The sequence below is a fragment of the Typopeltis vanoorti genome, chromosome 24 (assembly GCF_054136105.1).
Source record: "Typopeltis vanoorti isolate ZY-2024b chromosome 24, IOZ_Tvanoo_1.0, whole genome shotgun sequence".
In the NCBI taxonomy this organism is placed as follows: Eukaryota; Metazoa; Arthropoda; class Arachnida; order Uropygi; family Thelyphonidae; genus Typopeltis; species Typopeltis vanoorti.
Window position 1 is genome coordinate 34,359,119 of NC_143572.1, and position 21,325 is coordinate 34,380,443.

General features: G+C 34.7%; 1 protein-coding gene across 5 annotated transcripts in view; it reads right to left on the minus strand.

Moving 5' to 3' along the window:
* Positions 1-21,325, minus strand: part of LOC150093095 (uncharacterized) — a 390,523-nt gene that overhangs the window by 82,696 nt on the left and 286,502 nt on the right. For all 5 annotated transcript variants that reach the window (XM_090413295.1, XM_090413299.1, XM_090413294.1 and 2 more), the window contains one exon: positions 20,613-20,729. In XM_090413295.1, the coding sequence (XP_090269421.1) occupies positions 20,613-20,729 (117 nt within the window). The remainder of the gene's footprint in view (positions 1-20,612; positions 20,730-21,325) is intronic.

Below are 21,325 nucleotides of genomic sequence, written 5' to 3' on the forward strand. Positions count from 1 at the left end.
TCTATTCTACTATAATCTACTCTTTCCCCTGAATATACCCTATTCCTCCAATGGGTTTAAATTTGGAAGAAGGTTAGTTCAGAAGCCTTAAGGTAGCAGCCCTACCACTGTACTATTCCATCTTCAGGCTAGTCACCTGACATGGAGAACATAATTCTACTTTTAAGCTGACAGAAAAAGGTAATTGGAATGAATCTATGGAAAAGGACCCTGGAATGGAAGAGGTAAAACAAAAATGGATATGGCAAAATATAATACATATAGCAAACTGGAATGTAAGAGCAATAGCATATAAATAAATAGAATTAGACCAAATATTAAATGAAAGAAATTTTAAAATAGCAGTAATCACTGAAACAAAAAAGAAATTAAAAGGAACCATGAGAACCGAAAATTTTAATGTGATATACAGTGGAGTCGACAGAGACCAAAGAGCACAAGCAGGAGTCATGATTTGGATTCATAACTCCCTTTCAAAACAGTTAAAACATTATAAATTATGGAATGAAAGAATAATAGAAGCTAGAATAAAAATAGATAGAGGTTATTTAACAATAATTGGTTTATATGCTCCAGAAAAAGGAAGAGAACAGGATAATATTGAATTTTATAATCAGCTACAAAATATATATAACAAAATAAATAAAAATTATTATATAATTTTAGCAGGAGACTTAAATGCAAGAATTGGAAACACGAAAATTAATAATAATATAGGAATATATGAAGAACATACTCTAAACAGGAATGGTTAAAAAATTGATTGACTTTGTAGTTTATAATAACCTAAAAATAATGAATTCTTTCTATGAACATAAATATTCTTGGGAAGCAAGAGAATGGAAATCAATATTAGATTATTTTATGTTAAATGAAAAGACATCAAAGTTTTCGTTAGATGTTAGAATTCACAGAGGATATGAAATAAGCAGTGACCACTTCCTTGTTAAAATAAAATTAAGATTACCACCTAAATAGCTACAAGTAACAAGAACAGAAAGAAAATTTAGAGCATTTGTTTATAAAACGAGACTATTAAATGACACAAATATACAATGGGTATAGTATATGAACAAAGAATTAACCAGTATCTAGATAAAATAAAACAAATTGAAGAAATTGCAAAAGAATGGCTTAATATAAAAACGATACTAAATGCAGCAGCAAATGAAAACTTAAGACCAAAAAATTCAATAAAAGGAAAAAACTGAAGACATGCGATGATACAATCAAAGAAATAATCAAAATGAAAAAAGAAGCCTATCATAAATGGTTAAGCAGTAAAAGATTAGAAGATGAAATAGAATATAAAAGAATAAGAGCCACAGCTAAAAGAGAAGTCAGAAAAAGACAAAGAGAATCATGGAACAAATTTGTTTCATATAAGATTTTGAAACACTTAAATACAGATACTAAAGAAAACATAAAATTAAACATCGAATTGAAATTAGAAGAATTTCCAAATTTCTACACAGAATTGTGGACAGATAAATATTTTAAAAAAGACAATTGGCAAACATTTAATGAAAATGAAAAAAGAAATAACCAAAGAAGAATTAGAAATCAGCCTGAAAGAAACAAGAAATAGAAAATCACCTGGAGAAGATAAGCTAGGTTCAGAACTATATAAATATGCAGGAACAAGATTCAAAGAAAGACTCCTATTATTTTAAAATAAAATTTAAAAATAATAGGATAGGAAAATAATAATATAAAATAGAATGGAAAAAAACAATTGTGATTCCTATCTTTAAAAAAGGTAGTAGAGATGACCCTAAAAACTACAGAGCTATAAGCATACTAAATTCCTGTTACAAAATACATAGAATTTTAAATAGCAAACTAATGAAATATTCCAAAAACTTTATATTAGAAGTACAGAATGGATTTAGAAAAGGACGATCATGTATAGATCCGGCCTTTTGCCTAAAATTAATAATAGAGAAAAGAAAAGAATACAATTTAGAAACACTTATTGCATTTATTGACTTTGAAAAAGCATTTGACAAAGTTAAAAGAAGTATTTTATTTAACATATTAAAAGAGAGACAAATACCAAATAATATCCTAAAAGTTATCATAAGTATATATGAAAATAATCAAATACAAATAAGATTAAATCATGAGCTATCATATACGAGAGAGATAAACCAAGGGGTCTGACAGGGAGGTCCCCTTTCAGCAACTCTTTTTAATATTTAAATGAAATAATAATAAAATGGAATAAAAATTTCCATCAAGGTATTAAACTTTCTCCTACTGCTAACTTAAACACTCTCCTTTTTGCCGACGACCAAATAATAATTACAAATTCTGAAGATAACTAACAGAAAGCTATTTTAGATCTAAATGAGATAGCCAAAGATTATGGTATGATAATATCAACAGAAAAATCAAAAACTATGGCCTTTAAAGGACCAGATACAGCAAGAACTAAGATAGTAATAGATAACAAGATCTTAGAACAGGTGAATTCATTTAACTACCTAGGATGTAAGATCACATATGAAAAATATATAAACGTAAAAGCAAAATATTTAAAAATAACAGGTGTAATTAACTCTAAATTTAAACCAGACCTAGTTCAAAAACAAACCAGACTAAAAGTATACAATAACATTAGCCCTACCAGTCTTATTGTATGGAAGTGAAATCTGGACAATAAAACAAAAAGACAAACAAAGATTAATAACAGCAGAAATGAAGTTTGTGAGAAAAACTGCAAAGTATACTCTATTTGATCACAAAAGAAATGAATAAATTATGAAAGAATTAAACCATCATCATCATCAAATTCCTGACAAGTACCCTCAAGGGGTGTACAGGATATGATAGTACTATATGAAAAAAATTACATCATTACTAACTTCCTATCTACAATTTTCCTCCAAATCAGTCTGTTACTTGTCAAGACTCCATATCAGATCTTATATTTCTATCGTCTAAGGCACTTTGTACCGTATCAATCCACCTATATCTTGTTCTTCCTCTGGGTTGTTTTTCTGCCAACCTGGCAGAGAACACTTGTTTTGCTAATCTTTCCTCGCCCATTCTGTTTAAGTGACCATATCACCTGAGATTAGCGAGGCTAATGCATTCCTGGATGCTGACAATTTCAAGTTCTTTCCTGATATCCATGTTTTTAATATGATATTGCCATTGATGCCATCTGTTCACACCTCTAATCTTTCTCAAGACTCTCATATCTGTGGTCTCTAGTCTTTGGTCAAGTGTTTTACTTCTGACCCAGCTCTCAGATCCATAAGTTAAAACTGGTTTGAACACAGTCTTGTATACAGCTAATTTAGTGTTCCGACTAATTTCTCTCTTATTCCATATGAATTTATTCAATTGACTTCCCACCATACCAGCTTTGCTGATTCTGTTATCTATTTCTATATTTAATTTACCATCTTCAGTAAAAATCGTGCCTAAGTAGCTGAAATGCTTTACTTGTTCCACAGGTTCTCCATTCAAACACAGTTGACATTTTCAATGATTCTGCCTATTTTCATTGTCTTTGTCTTTTTATTGCTGACCTTCATACTATATCTATTACAATAGCTATTCAATTTAGTCAGAGAATCTTGCAGACTTGTAGTGGATTTATTTAGAAGTATAACATCATCCATAAAGCAAAGAGCTGACATTAACATCTCCAATTTCGATATCATGTTTAATACCACTTTCCTTCATAATGTGATCCATATAGATAATGAATAACAGAGGGGATAATGTACATCCTTGTCTCACACCAGATTTAACATTAAACCATCTTCCTGTACTTCCTTCAATTCTAACTGCTGACCTACAACTCAAATAAAGATTAAGTATTGCTTGATATAATGCCCCATTTGACATCATATAACTGCAGCGTATTGAATAGCTTCTCTCTTGGCACCTTGTCATATGCCTTTAAACCAGTAATAGAAAAAAATTAAAAAATATAAACATAAATGGATGGAACACGTTCAAAGAATGAAAATAGAAAGATTACCAAAACAAGCCATAAAGTACAAGCCATTAAGTAAAAGAAAACCAGGACGTGCTCTTAAATGATGACTTCTAAGGCCAGAACAGGCCACGTTAGGCCCAAATCCTTGATATGTATCATGATGATTTAATAAACTTATTCCTCTGTAATTTCCACAATCATCTCTGTCTCCTTTCCTAAATATAGATATAACCTTAGCTTTTAACCAATCTGATGGAACCTCACATTTCCTCCAACAGTTATTTATTAATTTTAGGAATCTGTGATGTAAATATTCTCTGCCATATTTCCAGAGCTCTGTATTTATGCCATCTAATCTAGTTTATTTTCTATATTTTTTTATACTTTTATTGCTTCTTTTAGTTCTTCCAATTTTATTAGTTCTATATCAGTGTTGATTTCTTCATTATTTTCTGTTATTAATCTTAGTCATAAATTCTTATAATGTTCTATCCATTGTTTCTCTTGTATTATGTCGATTTGTGCTGTATCTCTTTCTTCGTTGTTTAATTTCCTTAATAGTTTGTAGACTATGTCTTGTCTTTCAAGTATGTCTTCTTCTATTTTTTTAATAAATCTGTCCCAAGAATCTTGCTGAGCTTTCCGTATTTTTCCGGTTTTAGCTACATTTCTTTTGTTTCTTTTGTATGTTTTTGAAGGCGTGATTTGTATGCCATTTGTTTTTCTTTTATTGCATTTCTATACCTGTGTTCCAGATTTTTAATGATTTTATATTTCTTTACAAGTACCTCAGAGGTTGCTTTATGGATTATCTTTATTAATGTTTTCTATTCTTTTTCTTCTATATCTTCACTGATTTGGGCTTCTTTTAGGTAATCTGTTAATCATGATTGATATAGAATTCTAATACTTTCTTCTTCTAATAGATATACTTTGTATACTTGCTCTGTTCCTTGTTTTTTCTTATTTACTTCCTTTCTCCATTTTGTTAGTATTTCTATTTTAGAGACTACTAAATAATGATCTGAAAAAATTTCACTTCCTCTGTAAACATGTACATCTCTCACACATGGAACTAGTTTCTGATTAGTAATGATATAATCAATTACAGATCTTGTTGAAAGTTTATTTTTCACTTGGTTAGAGTATAATAAAATTAGTTTAATCCTTTATCCAAGTGTGAGCAAACAAAGTTTGTGCCTGAAAGTATCTTCAGGACTGGGGTAAGGTGATACAACACCAGGGCAACTCGTTGCAAAGGTGGAGCAAGCTACCAACACTCCTATCTCAATATCTCCTATAATGCCAAACACATCTCCTTGCAGATATGTCTAATGTTATGCATTAAGGGAAGGGCCACTACCCAGACTAGTTTTGATCTTTATTGAGGTCTCTTCAGTGGGAGCCAGGCCAAAGTGGAGATACCAGGCAGAAGCATTAGCAGGTCATCTCTACCTATAGGAGTTACCAAATGGTGTGCCACCCTTTTTTAATAAATTACTCTGGATTTAGAGAAAGATGTTGAAAGTTTATTTTTCACTTGGTTAGAGTATAATAAAATTAGTTTAATCCTTTATCCAAGTGTGAGCAAACAAAGTTCGCGCCTGAATGTATCTTCAGGACTGGGGTAAAGTGGTAGAACACCAGGGCAACTCGTTGCAAAGGTGGAGCAAGATACCAACACTCCTATCTCAGTATCTCCTATAATGCAAAACACATTTCCTTGCAGATATGTCTAATGTTATGCATTAAGGGAAGGGCCACTACCCAGACTAGTATTCTGCCTGGTATCTCCACTTGGGGCTGGCTCCCACTGAAGAGACCTCAATAAAGGTCGAAACTAGTCTGGGTAGCGGCCCTTCCCTTAATGCATAACATTAGATATATCCCCAAGGAGATGTGTTTTGCATTATAGGAGATACCGAGATAGGAGTGTTGGTATCTTGCTCCACCTTTGCAACGAGTTGCCCTGGTGTTGTACCACCTTACCCCAGTCCTGAAGATACTTTAAGGCGCAAACTTTGTTTGCTCACACTTGGATAAAGGATTAAACTAATTTTATTATACAGATCTTGTTCCTCTGCCATTCCAAGTATATTTATTTATATTATTTTTTTTTTGAAAAAAAAGTATTGGTTATTTTAAAATTATTGAAGGTACAGAAGTCTCATAGTTCTTGACCATTGTTATTCATGCAAATTTCTCCATATTTTCTTAAGCTATTTGGGATTGGATTATTTTCAACTCTAGCATTAAGATCTCCCGCTATTAATATATAGTCATTTTTATTATATTTATTTAACTGTTTTTGCAGTTCCTCATAAAATTGTTCGGAATCCTCTTTCCTACCTTCTTCAGGGGCATATACTCCTATGATATTTAAGTAGCTTTTATTTGTTTTTCATTTTTCAGTTATTCCAAATCTCCAAGCAATGTCATATACTTTTTCCATATTGGGAAAAAAAAAAAAATTATACCAGATGCTCACATTATAGGAAGGCATTTCTAATGGATATCTCTAGCTGGATAAGATGATCAGTAGTAGAGTGATATTTTCAGAAGCAAGATTATGTTCTGAAGAAAAGGTTATTTCTTTCCAGAAATCATAAAGGATGAGAGTTACCATTTATTCAAGAATTTTGCACCAGGAGATGGTCAGAGCAATCGGATGGCAGGTATTTGATGGTTTTGGATCCTTACCTGCTTTAGGAAAGGCAAGGCAATAATAACCGTCTTCTGCCAGGTATTCAGAGATATGCTTTCACAATAAATTCGGTTATAAAGGTGCAACAGTTGATCCATAGATGATGTTGACTGATGTTTTACCATCGCTTAATGGATATCGAGTGTTCCAACAGCAGCTGGAAAACATTTCAGCAAAGCAGCTTTCAGTTCTACTTTGGTAAACAGCCTATTGCATCCTTCTGTAACATTCAAAGAAAACAGGATTATTTATTTTTCTGCCTTTTTTTTGGCAAAGAACTCAGGAGGACAAGAAGATATTGCCAATGTTTTTGCAAAAGTCTACCCAAGTGTGTCGGAAATCATTGCTGGATCAGCAACTGCACAACCATTGTGCTCAAGGATAGAGAGCCAGAGGGTGGTATATCCCTGTAATTTTTTGGATTTTTTCCCATACTTCTTTGCTGTTGGTGAATCTTGATATAGAAGAAGTAAATTGGACCAAGGATTCTTTCTGACTCTGGAAGCAGATAAATCTAGTTTGAGCCCATGCATGTTTGAAAGTTGTTATGGGATAACTGTAGAAAATATCCTAAGTTTTCTTTTGAGCTTCTCCAGCTGTGTACAATCAGTGTTCCACCATGGTATAGGAAAATATGGCCATCTACTCAGTTCCCATGTTTACCTATACCACGGTGGAATATTGCTATAATACATTCTGTTACATGATTCACTTCACTGATAAATGAACTGACTTTTACAGATTCAATATCTGCTAATGAAGAAAAGGTGGACCAGTTAGTTTGCTCAATTTTACAGCATGATATCCATGATGTAGTACATGGATACCCATGCAGAAAAGTGGATATTACAGGAAAGTGATCGGTTGTCCTCAGTTTCCCCACTTAAACAGTGAGAAAAGGGAGGGTGAGCAGATAGTTAAGTCAATGACAGTGAATGTTCAGGTAGGCATATGGAAGAAGGCATCACTTTTTGTGTTTAAGAGGAAGAGATTGCTGTTGTTATTGAACATATGCTAATAACTCTTGCTCTAATGTTTGTTTGGCCTGTACCCCATAGAGTGTTATGTCCATTTAAATCCCCCCATTAAAAGTTAGTGGGGGATGGTAACTGCAATATGGCATCATCAAAGTCATCTTGAGAAATATCTGATGCAGGAGGGAGACAGATGCAGCATACCTTTCTGACCGAGAGTTTTATAGCAACTGTTTCTACATTGGTGTTAATATGGATTTGTTGTAAGGAGGTATGGTTGTCCACAAGGCTGGTGACTCCTCCATTAGCAGGCTCATCTCCTGTCCTGTCCTTACAAATAATAGTGACATAATGGAGAACTGGATCATCACTCAGCTTTAGGCATGTTTCCTGCAAGCAGAAGCATATTAGTTCATACTTCTGCAAGAGAGCTTTGATGTCATCCATGTTTTGCCAGAATCCACGACAATTCTATTGTAGGAAGAATGTTTCCATTATTTCTTTTCAGTGTTGGCTTCCTCTGATGAGTGATTCTGTTGTTTCATTAATCTTAAGATTTTTTTTTTCATTTTTGATAATTGTGGACAGCTAGTATCCATAATTTCTTCTTCTTCTGGAAAAATATTCAAGACATCATCAAATTGCACACCCTCAAGGGCAATTTCATGGTAATTGCTTTATCATTCTGAGGGGAGAGCAGAGGTATCCATGTTATCTATTGATAGGCCATCTAATAAAGGGTCTGAGTCTCTGTGGTGCACATTCTATTATTTTTTTTAATAAGACACATTTCGTTATTTTTTTCATGTAGTGGGATTTTTTTAGGTATATCTTCAGGAGTGAATCCATAATGATTTCTCTCTTTCATTCCCTCAAAGGAGATAACAAGCAAGTCATATCTTTCAGGGATGTTGTAATTGCAAGAAGGTGGGATTGACATCCTTCTCAATGTCCCAACTGACGTTTTCTTTACCACTGCCTTTTCAGCATAACAGGGTTTACCAGATGTTGTTACTATTGTTGTGGTATAATGCCTCTTCACTTCTTGGTATTTGATGCATTGTTCTGTTTTTAACTTTTGTATCCCCTTTTCATTCTTGCACTTTTGGCATGCTCGGGAGTATGCTGGGTGGTCTTCCTCATACTTAGAGCATTTTGGTATTTAGCTCTTACAGTCTTTATTCACATGTCCTAAACTGCCACACTTGGCACAGATGACTGAGCCACGACAGGCAGTTTAAGAATGACCATATTTCTGGCATTTAAAGCACCATAAGGGGTTTGGGATATAGAGCTGTAGTGGACAGTTAAGATATTCTGCTTTGATAGATGGTGGTGGTTTTCGTTTGTTAAAAGTAAGGATCATGTTTTTTGGTGAGAACCAGATGCCCATCCTTACATATTAGGATTCTTCTTATGGCAACCTTGATCCTTGAATTTGGAACATCTCTTCATTAGGAACATCAAGGTGGTCCCACTTGGATATTATGCCTATAGAAAAGTTTAAAGATTTTTTGGGAGCAACATCTGTTGGGAGCATTCTCCCAACAGATGTTGCATGGAGTAATTTTAATGATTGTGCTACTGGAGCTGCTTCAATAAGGCTATTTCCTGAACACAGTTCTTTTACAGATTTTGGAGGTCCTGCCAATCCTTCCAATTGGACATTCACTTGTTGAGTGTAAGATTAAGAACAGTGATGTATTTATTGCAGCTTCTAATTTTTTTTTTTTTTTTTTTGCTTTTTACTTTGGTTCTGTGTTGATGATGATAAAGTTTCTGAACTTGGTTTGGGTATGTTGACAACCCCTGATAAACTAGAGGATGAAGAAGTGTTCATTCTCTGGAGGAGTTTAGTGTGGCAGCAGAATTTCCCACCCACCATGGAGCAAAAATTAGATGCTCACTCTCTGGCAAGCAATGACTATGCTCGGGAGTGGAATGCCAGGGGCTACCCTCTACACTATACAAGCATCCCAGCAAGCCTTTTTCTCTCCAGACCATGCAGAAGGAGGCTTACTGTAACACCCTTGACCCTTGCAGGCAAGCTCAGTTGCCAACTGATCCTGGCCAGGCCATCTAGGACTACCTGCCTTGCTGAAGCAGAGACCAAAATAGTGCAAGACTATCCAGGGATGTCCTTGACGGATGTCCATGGGTCGCATTGCATGGCAAACATGGCAGCAAGGCATTGGATCTCAGTGATGATAGTCTGGAAGATACAATAGTAAAAAAGACTCAGGATAAATAGAGCAATGAATATAGGAAGAAAAGCAAAGAAAAAGAGGAAGAATGAAAAGGGCCCATACCATCACTGGGAGGTCACCACCACCACGAATAGGTGCCTCACATGGAGGAGTGAAGAAGTGGTGGAGATGATCCAGATGCACGTGCAAAGATTGTGGCAGGTTTATGGAATGCTCCCTATGAAAATAGACTGGAGGTGGGGTCCAAAAAACTAGTTAATAGGCAAAAAAGAGGAGACATGACAGAAGCATATAGGTTATTAAAGAAGTTCTATAGGATTCATACTGAAGATTTTTTTTCAGTACATGGCAAGAAGGGAAAAGAATGAGGGGTCACCCATGGAAATTGTGTAAGTGTGTGGTCAGCAAGGGTGGAATGGGTTGCCAGAGGTGGTTGTGAGTGCTTCATCAGCGAATGAATTTAAGGAGAGATATTACAGGTATTGTATGAATACTGGATCTCCCATGATGAGGTATCTGACTCTATGGAGATGCCTGTATAATAATAACAATAATAATTATCTGTTTGGGTAACAGCTCAATTTGTATTTGAAAGCTCTTTAACTATAAGGTTTTAAAAACATTCTAAATTTATGATTAATAGTGAGCTTAAAACAGCATTTGTTCTATGAGACTTAGGCTGTGACTTTTCCATAGTTCATTATACTGTATTATTCCATTATAGTGGTTTTCACTATAGTGTGCATTTACTGTACATATATTTTTTGTTGCAGATTAATCCTAAATTAACAATAAGGAAAAACAGTTGAATACCAGGAGAAATTTTTATTAAGATATTCTTACAATTTAAAATTTAGAGAGAAATGTTAAAACACAATGGAATTTAATTTTTGTAAGACATGTGGTTTCACAATATGCATAACATAAGTACATTTTAAGAGAGAGATATAGATGGTAGAAATATGACTGTATTTTGGAAAACAAGTTAATTATACAATTTTTTAAATACTTTGCTATGAGTTAATTAATTTTCTTTTAGAATTAATAATTTTCTTTTAAAATTTATAGAAATACATTCAACCTTCTTTATTCAGTGACAATAACGTGCATTATGTGATAATCACTATCAGCCATTTTATTTAGAAATCTCCAGTTTGTATAATGAGTAAATTTGATTCATTGAAAGTCATGTGACTAGAGAGAGAGAGAGAGAGAGTTTGAATAAAGAAAAAGTTTAGACATCTGAAGAGGAATGTAAGAGGTAAAATGAAAGAAATCTTGAAGTAAGAGCTTTCGTGAAGGAATTACACCTGGACATGTTCATAAGGATAAAGAAAATCTTTTATTTCTAATGTATCCTAAAATTGGCAGGTATTTATTATAGGCAATAATGATTCAATTTTTTGGTATTCACTGATAAAGGTGTTATAGAAGTTTTATTTATAGAAGGAAACCTGCAATGAAATATCTAATTTCTAGTAGATTAACTCTAATGAATGTTTAATAGAAATTTTACTTATTTGGCATACGTCATGGATAATCATAGAAAAAAAAAAAAAATGAAGTCATTTTGATTCATATTTAGATGATTTTATGAGGAAAGGAAGTAGAATATATCAGGTAGAACATTAATTTGCATTCACATAGATATCTGTCTTTAGAAGCAATTATGTAGAATTCTGGAACTTAACAAGATTAGATTTAACATTGGATTATTCAATGAGAAGGTATTTATTTAATACAACATTTGAGAATGTTTGACTAAATAGCCAAAGTAAAGATTAAGACCTGAACATTATTTATTATAATTATTATATGTGTATCTCCATGGAGTCAGAAGACTTATTGTGAAAAATCCTATATTGACACAGTAGCCATTATTCAAACAATACCTATTGTACCTCACTTTAAACTCATTCACAGATGAAGCACTCACAATCGCCTCTGGCAATGAATTCCACTCATTCACCACCCTCCAAACAAAAAATCTAGTCCTAACATCCTTGGTAACCAAACTCCTACACAAATTCTAGGGTTGACCCCTCGTTCTCTCCTCTACAGCACTTCATTGTAATGAAAAGAGTCTTCCATGCCAATCCTATAAAACCCCTTCAATAACTTATATGCTTTTGTCATATCTCCTTTCTTATGCCCATCAGTTAGTTTTTGGAGCCCACAGACCTACCACAATTTTTGAATCCTCTATGCCACTTTATCACCAAGGAATGTAGGTGACCAGATCTGTGTGCAGTAGTCTAGATGTGGCCTTGTTAATGCTTTATAAAGGAGAACAATAAGTTCCCTATCCTTATTTGTGAGTGTGTTCTTCAACAGCCATATAATTTGATGTGCTGCTTTGGCTACCTTTACAATGTGCCTGCTAAACTCCAACTCCCTATCAGTAACCCCCCCCCCTCCCATAGTTCTTGGCCTAATCAACTTCCTGAAGTTCAGTTTTCCATCAATATAGTACACAGCTTATGATCTCTTCTTTCCAAAATGCATTACTTACACTTGGCCACATTAAACTGGCAGTTCTTTGCCCATACTGCGTGCAGTAGTCTAGATGCTTATTTAAGTCATCCTGCAAGATATCTATATCACCTTCATTAACTGACTTTTTCCAGTTTTGCATTGTTGGCAAACAACTGGATATTTCCTGTGAAATTATTTTCTATATCATTCCCTTTTTCCTCTCCATTGGCATCTTCCCAGAATTGGGCTTAAATTAAACAGCTTGGTCAGAGGAGGTGCTAATTCTCCTGCACATTCTCATAACACGTGGGCCAATATGCCATCTAACCCCCATGGCTATGTTTGCATTCAATCTCTATTCTCCCATCACATCTGGCATTGCAATATCACAATCAAGATGGTACACCCTTGCAAAATGATCACTTAGTAACTCAACTATTTGATTTGCTTCAGTTGCTTCGCTACCATCAACACTTTTTAAAGTCATCCTTAGATGGTCATTCTTCCTTTTACTTGCCAGAGAGCGAAAGACCTCCTTAGGATTATTTTTTTTCGACTCTTTAGTTAGCTTCCTCAAAATTAACTTTGGCCTTCCTTACCATACAAGCCACCCTTCTTGCCTGTGCCTTGTACTGCTCATGGGAACACTGCATTTTTGTTTATACTCCTTCCATAATTTCAAGTCAATATGATATGTGTTACTCATGCAAAAAAGGGAACTATATATGATTATGTTGTTTCCTCATTAAAGATACTATCAATCTTTTTCAACTTTGTAGATAGTGTGACAGTATATGGCCTATCTTATTTCTAAAACATTGCCACATATCAACCTCGTACAAGTCTCTTTTGCGACACACCAGTTCTCAGTCTTGTGTCCTTTGGCACAAGAGTGTCAAATGGAATCACCCCTATGACTTTGATTCCTCCTTCCATGGTCCGAATACTGCTTCAGTTCTCCTAATCCAAACACCTGCTCAGACTGAATAAGAGATATCATCCTCATAGGAATGGAGGCCTTCATCCCTTATTCCACTCAAAATTCATTGCCACTTTCCAAGCCCTAGTTCTAAAAAAAAAAAAAAAAAAAAAAAAAAAAAAAAAAAAAAAAAAAAAGGTGTGCCAATGCAGTGAAGGGAAAAAAAAACTCTGCATTGCACGAATGGCTCAATACTCAAAGATGTAAAAGAATCGTCAATCCAAATCAGACTTTGAAAGGGCCAAATTCTGGAAACTTGCCTCCTGTCCATATGGCAGTCTCAAAGATGTAAAAGAATCATCAATCCAAATCAGACTTTGAAAGGGCCAAATTCTGGAAACTTGCGTCCTTCCCATATGGCAGTCTCTCCTTCTGATCCTTTGTCAAGGCTATTGGGTGCAACTTTTGCCCACCCAAGTTGCTGCCCATCTCATATCAAGATGGTACTGAAGTCACCTCACCTAATGACGAGGCTGACTTACTGGCATCACGTTTTTTTCTTACAATTCCCGTATTGATGACCTGGGCAAAGTTCCTTCCACTCTACCAAAAACTGCTCTCTCTCCATGTCACTCACAGTCTTCAGCCAGAAAGAAATTCAAAGAATCCTTAATAGCCTGTGCCTTGTACTGCTCATGGGAACACTGCATTTTTGTTTATACTCCTTCCATAATTTCAAGTCAATATGATATGTGTTACTCATGCAAAAAAGGGAACTATATATGATTATGTTGTTTCCTCATTAAAGATACTATCAATCTTTTTCAACTTTGTAGATAGTGTGACAGTATATGGCCTATCTTATTTCTAAAACATTGCCACATATCAACCTCGTACAAGTCTCTTTTGCGACACACCAGTTCTCAGTCTTGTGTCCTTTGGCACAAGAGTGTCAAATGGAATCACCCCTATGACTTTGATTCCTCCTTCCATGGTCCGAATACTGCTTCAGTTCTCCTAATCCAAACACCTGCTCAGACTGAATAAGAGATATCATCCTCATAGGAATGGAGGCCTTCATCCCTTATTCCACTCAAAATTCATTGCCACTTTCCAAGCCCTAGTTCTAAAAAAAAAAAAAAAAAAAAAAAAAAAAAAAAAAAAAAAAAAAAAAGGTGTGCCAATGCAGTGAAGGGAAAAAAAAACTCTGCATTGCACGAATGGCTCAATACTCAAAGATGTAAAAGAATCGTCAATCCAAATCAGACTTTGAAAGGGCCAAATTCTGGAAACTTGCCTCCTGTCCATATGGCAGTCTCAAAGATGTAAAAGAATCATCAATCCAAATCAGACTTTGAAAGGGCCAAATTCTGGAAACTTGCGTCCTTCCCATATGGCAGTCTCTCCTTCTGATCCTTTGTCAAGGCTATTGGGTGCAACTTTTGCCCACCCAAGTTGCTGCCCATCTCATATCAAGATGGTACTGAAGTCACCTCACCTAATGACGAGGCTGACTTACTGGCATCACGTTTTTTTCTTACAATTCCCGTATTGATGACCTGGGCAAAGTTCCTTCCACTCTACCAAAAACTGCTCTCTCTCCATGTCACTCACAGTCTTCAGCCAGAAAGAAATTCAAAGAATCCTTAATAACCTGAACACAAATAAGGCATTTGTTCCTGATGGTATTCCACTATTGTGTTAGAAACCTGTGCCCCAGAACTAACGATTCAGCATTGCCTCTTCAATCTATCATATTCAACTGGTATCTACCCTGTAAAAGAAACAGGTCCATATCCAGCCCATCCCAAGAAAGGTGATAAAAAGTCAACCAGTGAGCTACCACTGTCCAACTGCTCTCACTTTTGTTCTCTCTAAAATTTTAGAGGGTAATAAACAACCAACTCTTGAACCACCTGGAGACCTACCAACTAATCAGTGACCAGCAGTAGGGATTCTGCCAGTTGTGATCTACAGCTGATTTTCTAGTTTTTACCACCCACCTCTGGACTCAAGCCATGGAAAAATTCAGAGAAACTCACTTGGCTGTCCTCGAGATTTCAATGGCATTCGATAGGATTTGGCACAGAGTCCAATTTAGCAAACTGCCATCTTATGGCTGTCTTCCACCCTCTGCAAATGGATTGCCAACCTTCTCACTAGTCACTTAATACATGTCATGGTGGATGGCTTCCTTTCCTCAGATTTCCCCACCAATGCAGGAGTACCTCAGGTTTTGTACTTTCACCCACTCTTTTCCTTTTTATATAAATGACCTGCTCTTAGAGATTTCAAATCCTATTAGCTTTGCCAATGACAGTACACTCCATTTCTCCTTTTCATTTGGTAAACCTTGTAGTATTTAATTGTTAAAATCCTCAAAATCCACCATGACTAATGTCCTGAATTTCGATCTCCTAGCTATATCTTACTGAGGGCAAAGAGAACCTTGTAGACTTCAATGCCATCAAAAACTTAGTCCTGTCTGAACTCTTGCAAAAAAGAGCTAACATCCCTTTCTCGAACCTTCAATAATATCCAGATTTCCCTTCTTGGACCAATTGTTACCTCTGACCTTTCCTGGCACAAACACTGCAGCCACCAAAAAAACTTGGTGTATTTTTTCTCACAAGACGCTACTTCACACCTTCACAGCTGCTAACTCTATACAAATCTCAAATCTGCACAACCATGGAATATTGCCCCCATATTTGGGTGCTGCACGAAAATTCTGAGATTGCTCGATTCTATCCAGAAGAGGATAATCCAGTTAATAAATGATCCCTCTCTCACACATCCACTTCAATCCCTCTCTCTCACAGATGTTCAATTTCTGCTTTATGCCTCTTCTACAAATACTTGCTTGGACAGTACTCTGCTGAATTAGCCACTATTATTCTTTGAAAATCATTAAAACAAGAACCACTGCTAACCAACACTGTTGATTATTTTAAGATGGACTGTTTTACAGTCCATCTTAAAATTCATTGAACCAACTTCAGTCTCCACTTTCATTCCATCTACTTCTGTTTTTTGAAACGGCCTCCCCTCCTGCCTCCCCCAAAGAATACAATCTTCAGTTGTTAAAAAAAAAACAAAAAGGGTAGACAGATTCCTCCTTTCATCTTATCCTCTTGCTCACATACGACACTGATCTGCTATAGGTTTTGTGACCTTTCATGCGCAGATCAATATGTATATATATATATATATATAAAAGATGAGTAGAAATGGAAGTGGTAATTTTGCATTAGTGCTTTTTTAAAGGGATTTAACTATTACCTAAAGTTTTAAAAAATTTGTAATATGATTGTCATTCATGTTACTACTTTGTTAATTATCAAGCTGCCATCTGTAATCAAATTCTATCATATTTAAGTGAGAGTGAGTGAGTCAGTTAGTGAGTAAGGAAGTATCTAGAAGAGTTTCATAATATGTAAATTGTTCATTATTTATTTGTAAATAAATAAATTATATATATGTTTTTTTATCCTAATAAGAGTCTAGAGTTTAAAGAGAAATCAGTTGAGTGTTTATGTAGTTCCTAACTCAGATACAAATGTATATCTGTTGCATAAAAATAAGAGCTTTGTGGTGACATAAGTGAAATTTTATAATAGCATAGCAGGCATAGCCAGTTATAAAATTAACCATCAGGACCAAAAGCATTGTTGGTTTATAAGTTATTCAGGATAGTTCTGCTTTCTAACAAAAGAGTAGACTGAGAGGTGGGGCCTTGTTCATCAATGCTGCAGGAGTTAACCCATACTCGGTACTAATGTACTATAGGTTGATCTACCAACCTCTCGTGTATGGCCCAACATAAAAAAAAAAAAAAAAAGGAGTTGGAGGAGAAAGAGAATGAAAGAAATTCAACCTTGTCTTTCAGTGACATTGCAACAGTACCATTTGGATGTGTGTATGACAGAGAGGGAGATGTAAACATGGATGGATAAAAGTTACACCCAGTGGCCTTGGTGAGGAACCGACCTGAAAGGCTCAAATGGCATGATAAGGGGAAGCAAATTTCTGCACCTGGCCCTTTATTGTGAAACCCGACAAAATTTAATAATTATTTTGCATTTACTAAAGAAAAAGAAAAAGCAAGATATGACTAATGCAACTAATATTATAAAACAAAAGACAACCCATACTGATATTTTAAAACATCTAGAACCTTAGTCTTAAGGAAGAGATGATGATGACCTATTGTCATCAAGTGTATATCGAACACACTACAGTGTTCGATATACACTGATTTCCAAAAGCTACATTTTTACCTGTATATGAAAAAAATTTTCATTACTACAGCCAAATGTGGACATAAATTTCATACAAATTAAATTGCAATATGCTAAAAGTTACAAATTTCCTAAGAACAAAGTTAAGGAATTAATGTATGGTGCTTACAGAAAACTATGCAGAGAGACATTTCAGTATGGATCACGTCCACCTCCATACTGCGATGCAGCTCTCACAATGTTGTGCCACACTTAGCCCCAAGTGATTCAGGAGTTCTTGAGGAAAAACTGGTTGATCCCTCCTTCAGAACAAGGATAAAGCCTTGTTTGTTTTCTGGAGGGGAATTTCGAGCAGCAATGTGTCTTCCTATTACGTCCCCAAATGTGTCTTATGGGATTGAGATCTGGGGAGCGGGCTGGCCATTCGATTTGATGAATATCCTCAGTCTCCATAAGTATCTCCATTGCTCGTGTGCAATGTGGTGTAGCAATGATCCATAGAAATGAATTCTTTGCCTGCAGCACCATGGAATAATCGAACATGATGTTGAAGAACTTTGTTGCAATATTATTCACTAGTCATAGTCCCTCTTTCCAGCACTTGTAGCTTTGTGCATTCGTTAAGCATAATGCCACTGAAGAATGCAGGAAATTCAACCTTGTCTTTCAGCGACATTGCAGCAGTGCCATTTGGATGTGTTTGACACAGAGGGAAGGAGATGTAAACATGGATGGATAAAAGTTACACCCAATGGCGTTGGTGAGGGACCCATTCTATGACATGTGTCATGTTCTTTTATAAAAGAGGTTGTTGAAGTATATACTCAATTTTTGTCTATAGGAAGCCAACAAACACAGAATGTTACTTAAATGCCACATCCCATTATCACCTGGTGCAGAAAAAAGGCATTATTCAATCTCTACATGATAGCGATTAATTTTCACTAATACAGATAAAAGAAACCAAGAGTTAGATTACCTGAGTTTCAATCTACCAAAGAATGGTTACAACAGAACATTAGTCAACAAAATTCTATGTTGACACCAAGACAGTCAAATGAACATGAAAACCAAAACTTTAGAGGAACAGTGATTCTTCTCTATATACAATCAGTCACAGATATTATAGCAAATATACCGCATCAACAAAATATAAAAGTTGCTTTCTATTGCATCAACAAGATCTCTTAATCTCCTGAAACCTCCAACACTTCCCCATCCATTTAAAAAACGAGGTATCTAAGATCAGCTGTAGCTGTGGTTTACACTATATAAGACAGGCAGGCAGGTCAGGAGAGGTGCTAATCTAAACATATCAAAGATGTTGAGAACTAAAGAAAACATAAATCAGAACTGAAGCACATTTAGTGCTGCAGTTCTGATTTGTATTATTGAATTAATATTATATTATATTACTGAATATAATATAATATTATTGAATTAATAAACCAAACATCAAATATTATGGCAACAAACAAAAATGCTCCAGATAGATTACAGATTTTCAAGAATCAGCTGAAATGATGAAACATCCTCAACAGTATAACAAAAAACAAGGGATGATTTTATATCTGATCTTCTCTAGTTCAACATGACACAAACATTACCTATTGTTTAGCTTATTCAGGTATTTCTCCTGATGAGATGAAACACAGGTAAAGTAGTCAATAAAATAAATAAATAAATAAAATTAGTATTCTATCCTATAATCTTTCATGTAAAGTAAGTAATATCAGCAAAAAAAAATCATTTCTAGTACTGGAATTTTCTGTTTCCTCATATGACATCACAAAATTGTTGTAGGGACACAAAGTGACATGGAAGTGTACAACAATGATTAAATTTCTGTATGTTAAGGGTACTGAAATGACAAAATTCACTGCCAGTTGGTAGAAGGGTGTAAAGCATATACCATATCACAGAACAGATTTTGGTTTAGAGCAGTTTTCTGAATGGGGACAAAAATTAGTTCTTGGTGCAAAAAAAATATTAGGAATCATGCTAGCCAGAAATGTAATGCTCAGGAAATAGATAATGGATATATATAACAAATGAGAAAATATACACTTAATTTTTTTAAATTGTGAATAAATAACAGAATATCCTATTGAGGCATGCTGTACATGTTATTATTATAGACAATATATTCATTACTTAAAAATATACTGTTTTTTATCACTGCATTTCATGTATGTCACAAACAGAAATAGAAACAAGAAACTCACTAGACTTGCACAGTGATTGCTAAAACAAGTGCTTTCTTCATTCCTATTTAATGTCATAATTGAAATGATGAAAAAGAGTACGGTAAACCCTTATGAAAAGAATATGGAAATAATTTCATATAATAATATATGAAATTATAAGGGTGATTAGGGAAAATGACTAAAAAAAAGTCATTTAAAGGCAATTACTAAAGAAAGGTTTAGAAACACTGGTTTAGCATTATGCCTTTGATATCAGCAAGAGAGATGTCCAAGACAAGCAGCAGACATGATCTTGTAACTAGGAGGTACCACCAGTCTTACTTAGTAATTTCCATTGCTTTAAATCGAACCCTGGCTGAACTTCTTATCACATCCATGCAATATGTACCATCTGTCACACATAAGGAATGAAGATATCTTATTTTGTAACTCCCATATTTGAAGTATCAGCTGCTTATCTCATTCCCAATCAATAAATTCATTAAATATTCCAAAATCCTGTTCAAACCCAAAATCCTGGAATTTTGGGGATGATTTCTTTCTTTCCAAGTGCTTCACCCTCAGAAACTTAATACTGATCATAAACAGTGTAGCATAATGTTTAGTTTAATACACAGTATGAATCTGGTAATTTCACAAAGTTAATACTATTCTAGAGGAACTACCATCTCTTGCTGGAAGGGTGAAATAATAGTTACGCTGATGGATGTGCAAATTTAAGATTACATTGAGTTTTCAAAGTGAAGTGTATTTAAGACAGACAATTATTGTTAACATCAGATCAAAGCTGTTAGTAACAGTTAACAACTCTAACATGATTCTACTAAGTGGGGATTAAATGCAATTAAATGATAAAACATAAATTTTTATGTTTTATCATTTATCAATTAAATGATAAAACATAAAAATTTCAAGAAGAAAGCTCCTTACCTTTTTAAATACACCATAACTGTATCTGGGCACCGCCATACAGAAAGTGATTTTCTTGCTCTTTGATTTTGTCTACATACAGGACAGTACCAAGGATTGTTTTCATCTAAGGCTTCACTATATTTGAAATTAAAAAGCAGCTTTAAAAACATTTTGATAAAACATTAGGTAAATAATTTTCCTACTGTACAGATACAAGAGAATAATGATAATTCAACTATAATTCATGTCCTAATTTTTTAAATGTGTTTTTCATTCATTGAAAGATATTCATTTAATGAATATCTTTTAGATGTGTTCTGATATTTACACAAGTCTTATCCATTTAATTTTGCCCATCTGTTTGTCAGTCTGCCTGCATGAGACAACTCTACTTTGGATTGAAGAATAATTTAATGAAATTTGATATTTTAGGATCGTTACTAAAACATGTCTAGTTACCTAGATTTTGGTTTAAACCTAGACCATTTTTACATGAGTTTCAGAGCACTAGTAAAACCATGATGAGCACTAATACCATATAAAAAGAACTTCATTTACTGGGTTTCCAAGGAAGAGCAGTGTCACACAAGCCAAACATCATAACAATGAACAAGGTGGCTTGTCTGGTGTGGTGCAAAGAGTGTGTGAATTGGACAATTGACCAGTGGAGAAAACAGCACTTTGGAGTGATGAATCAAGATTCACCTGTTTCAGTCTGATGGCAAGGTGTG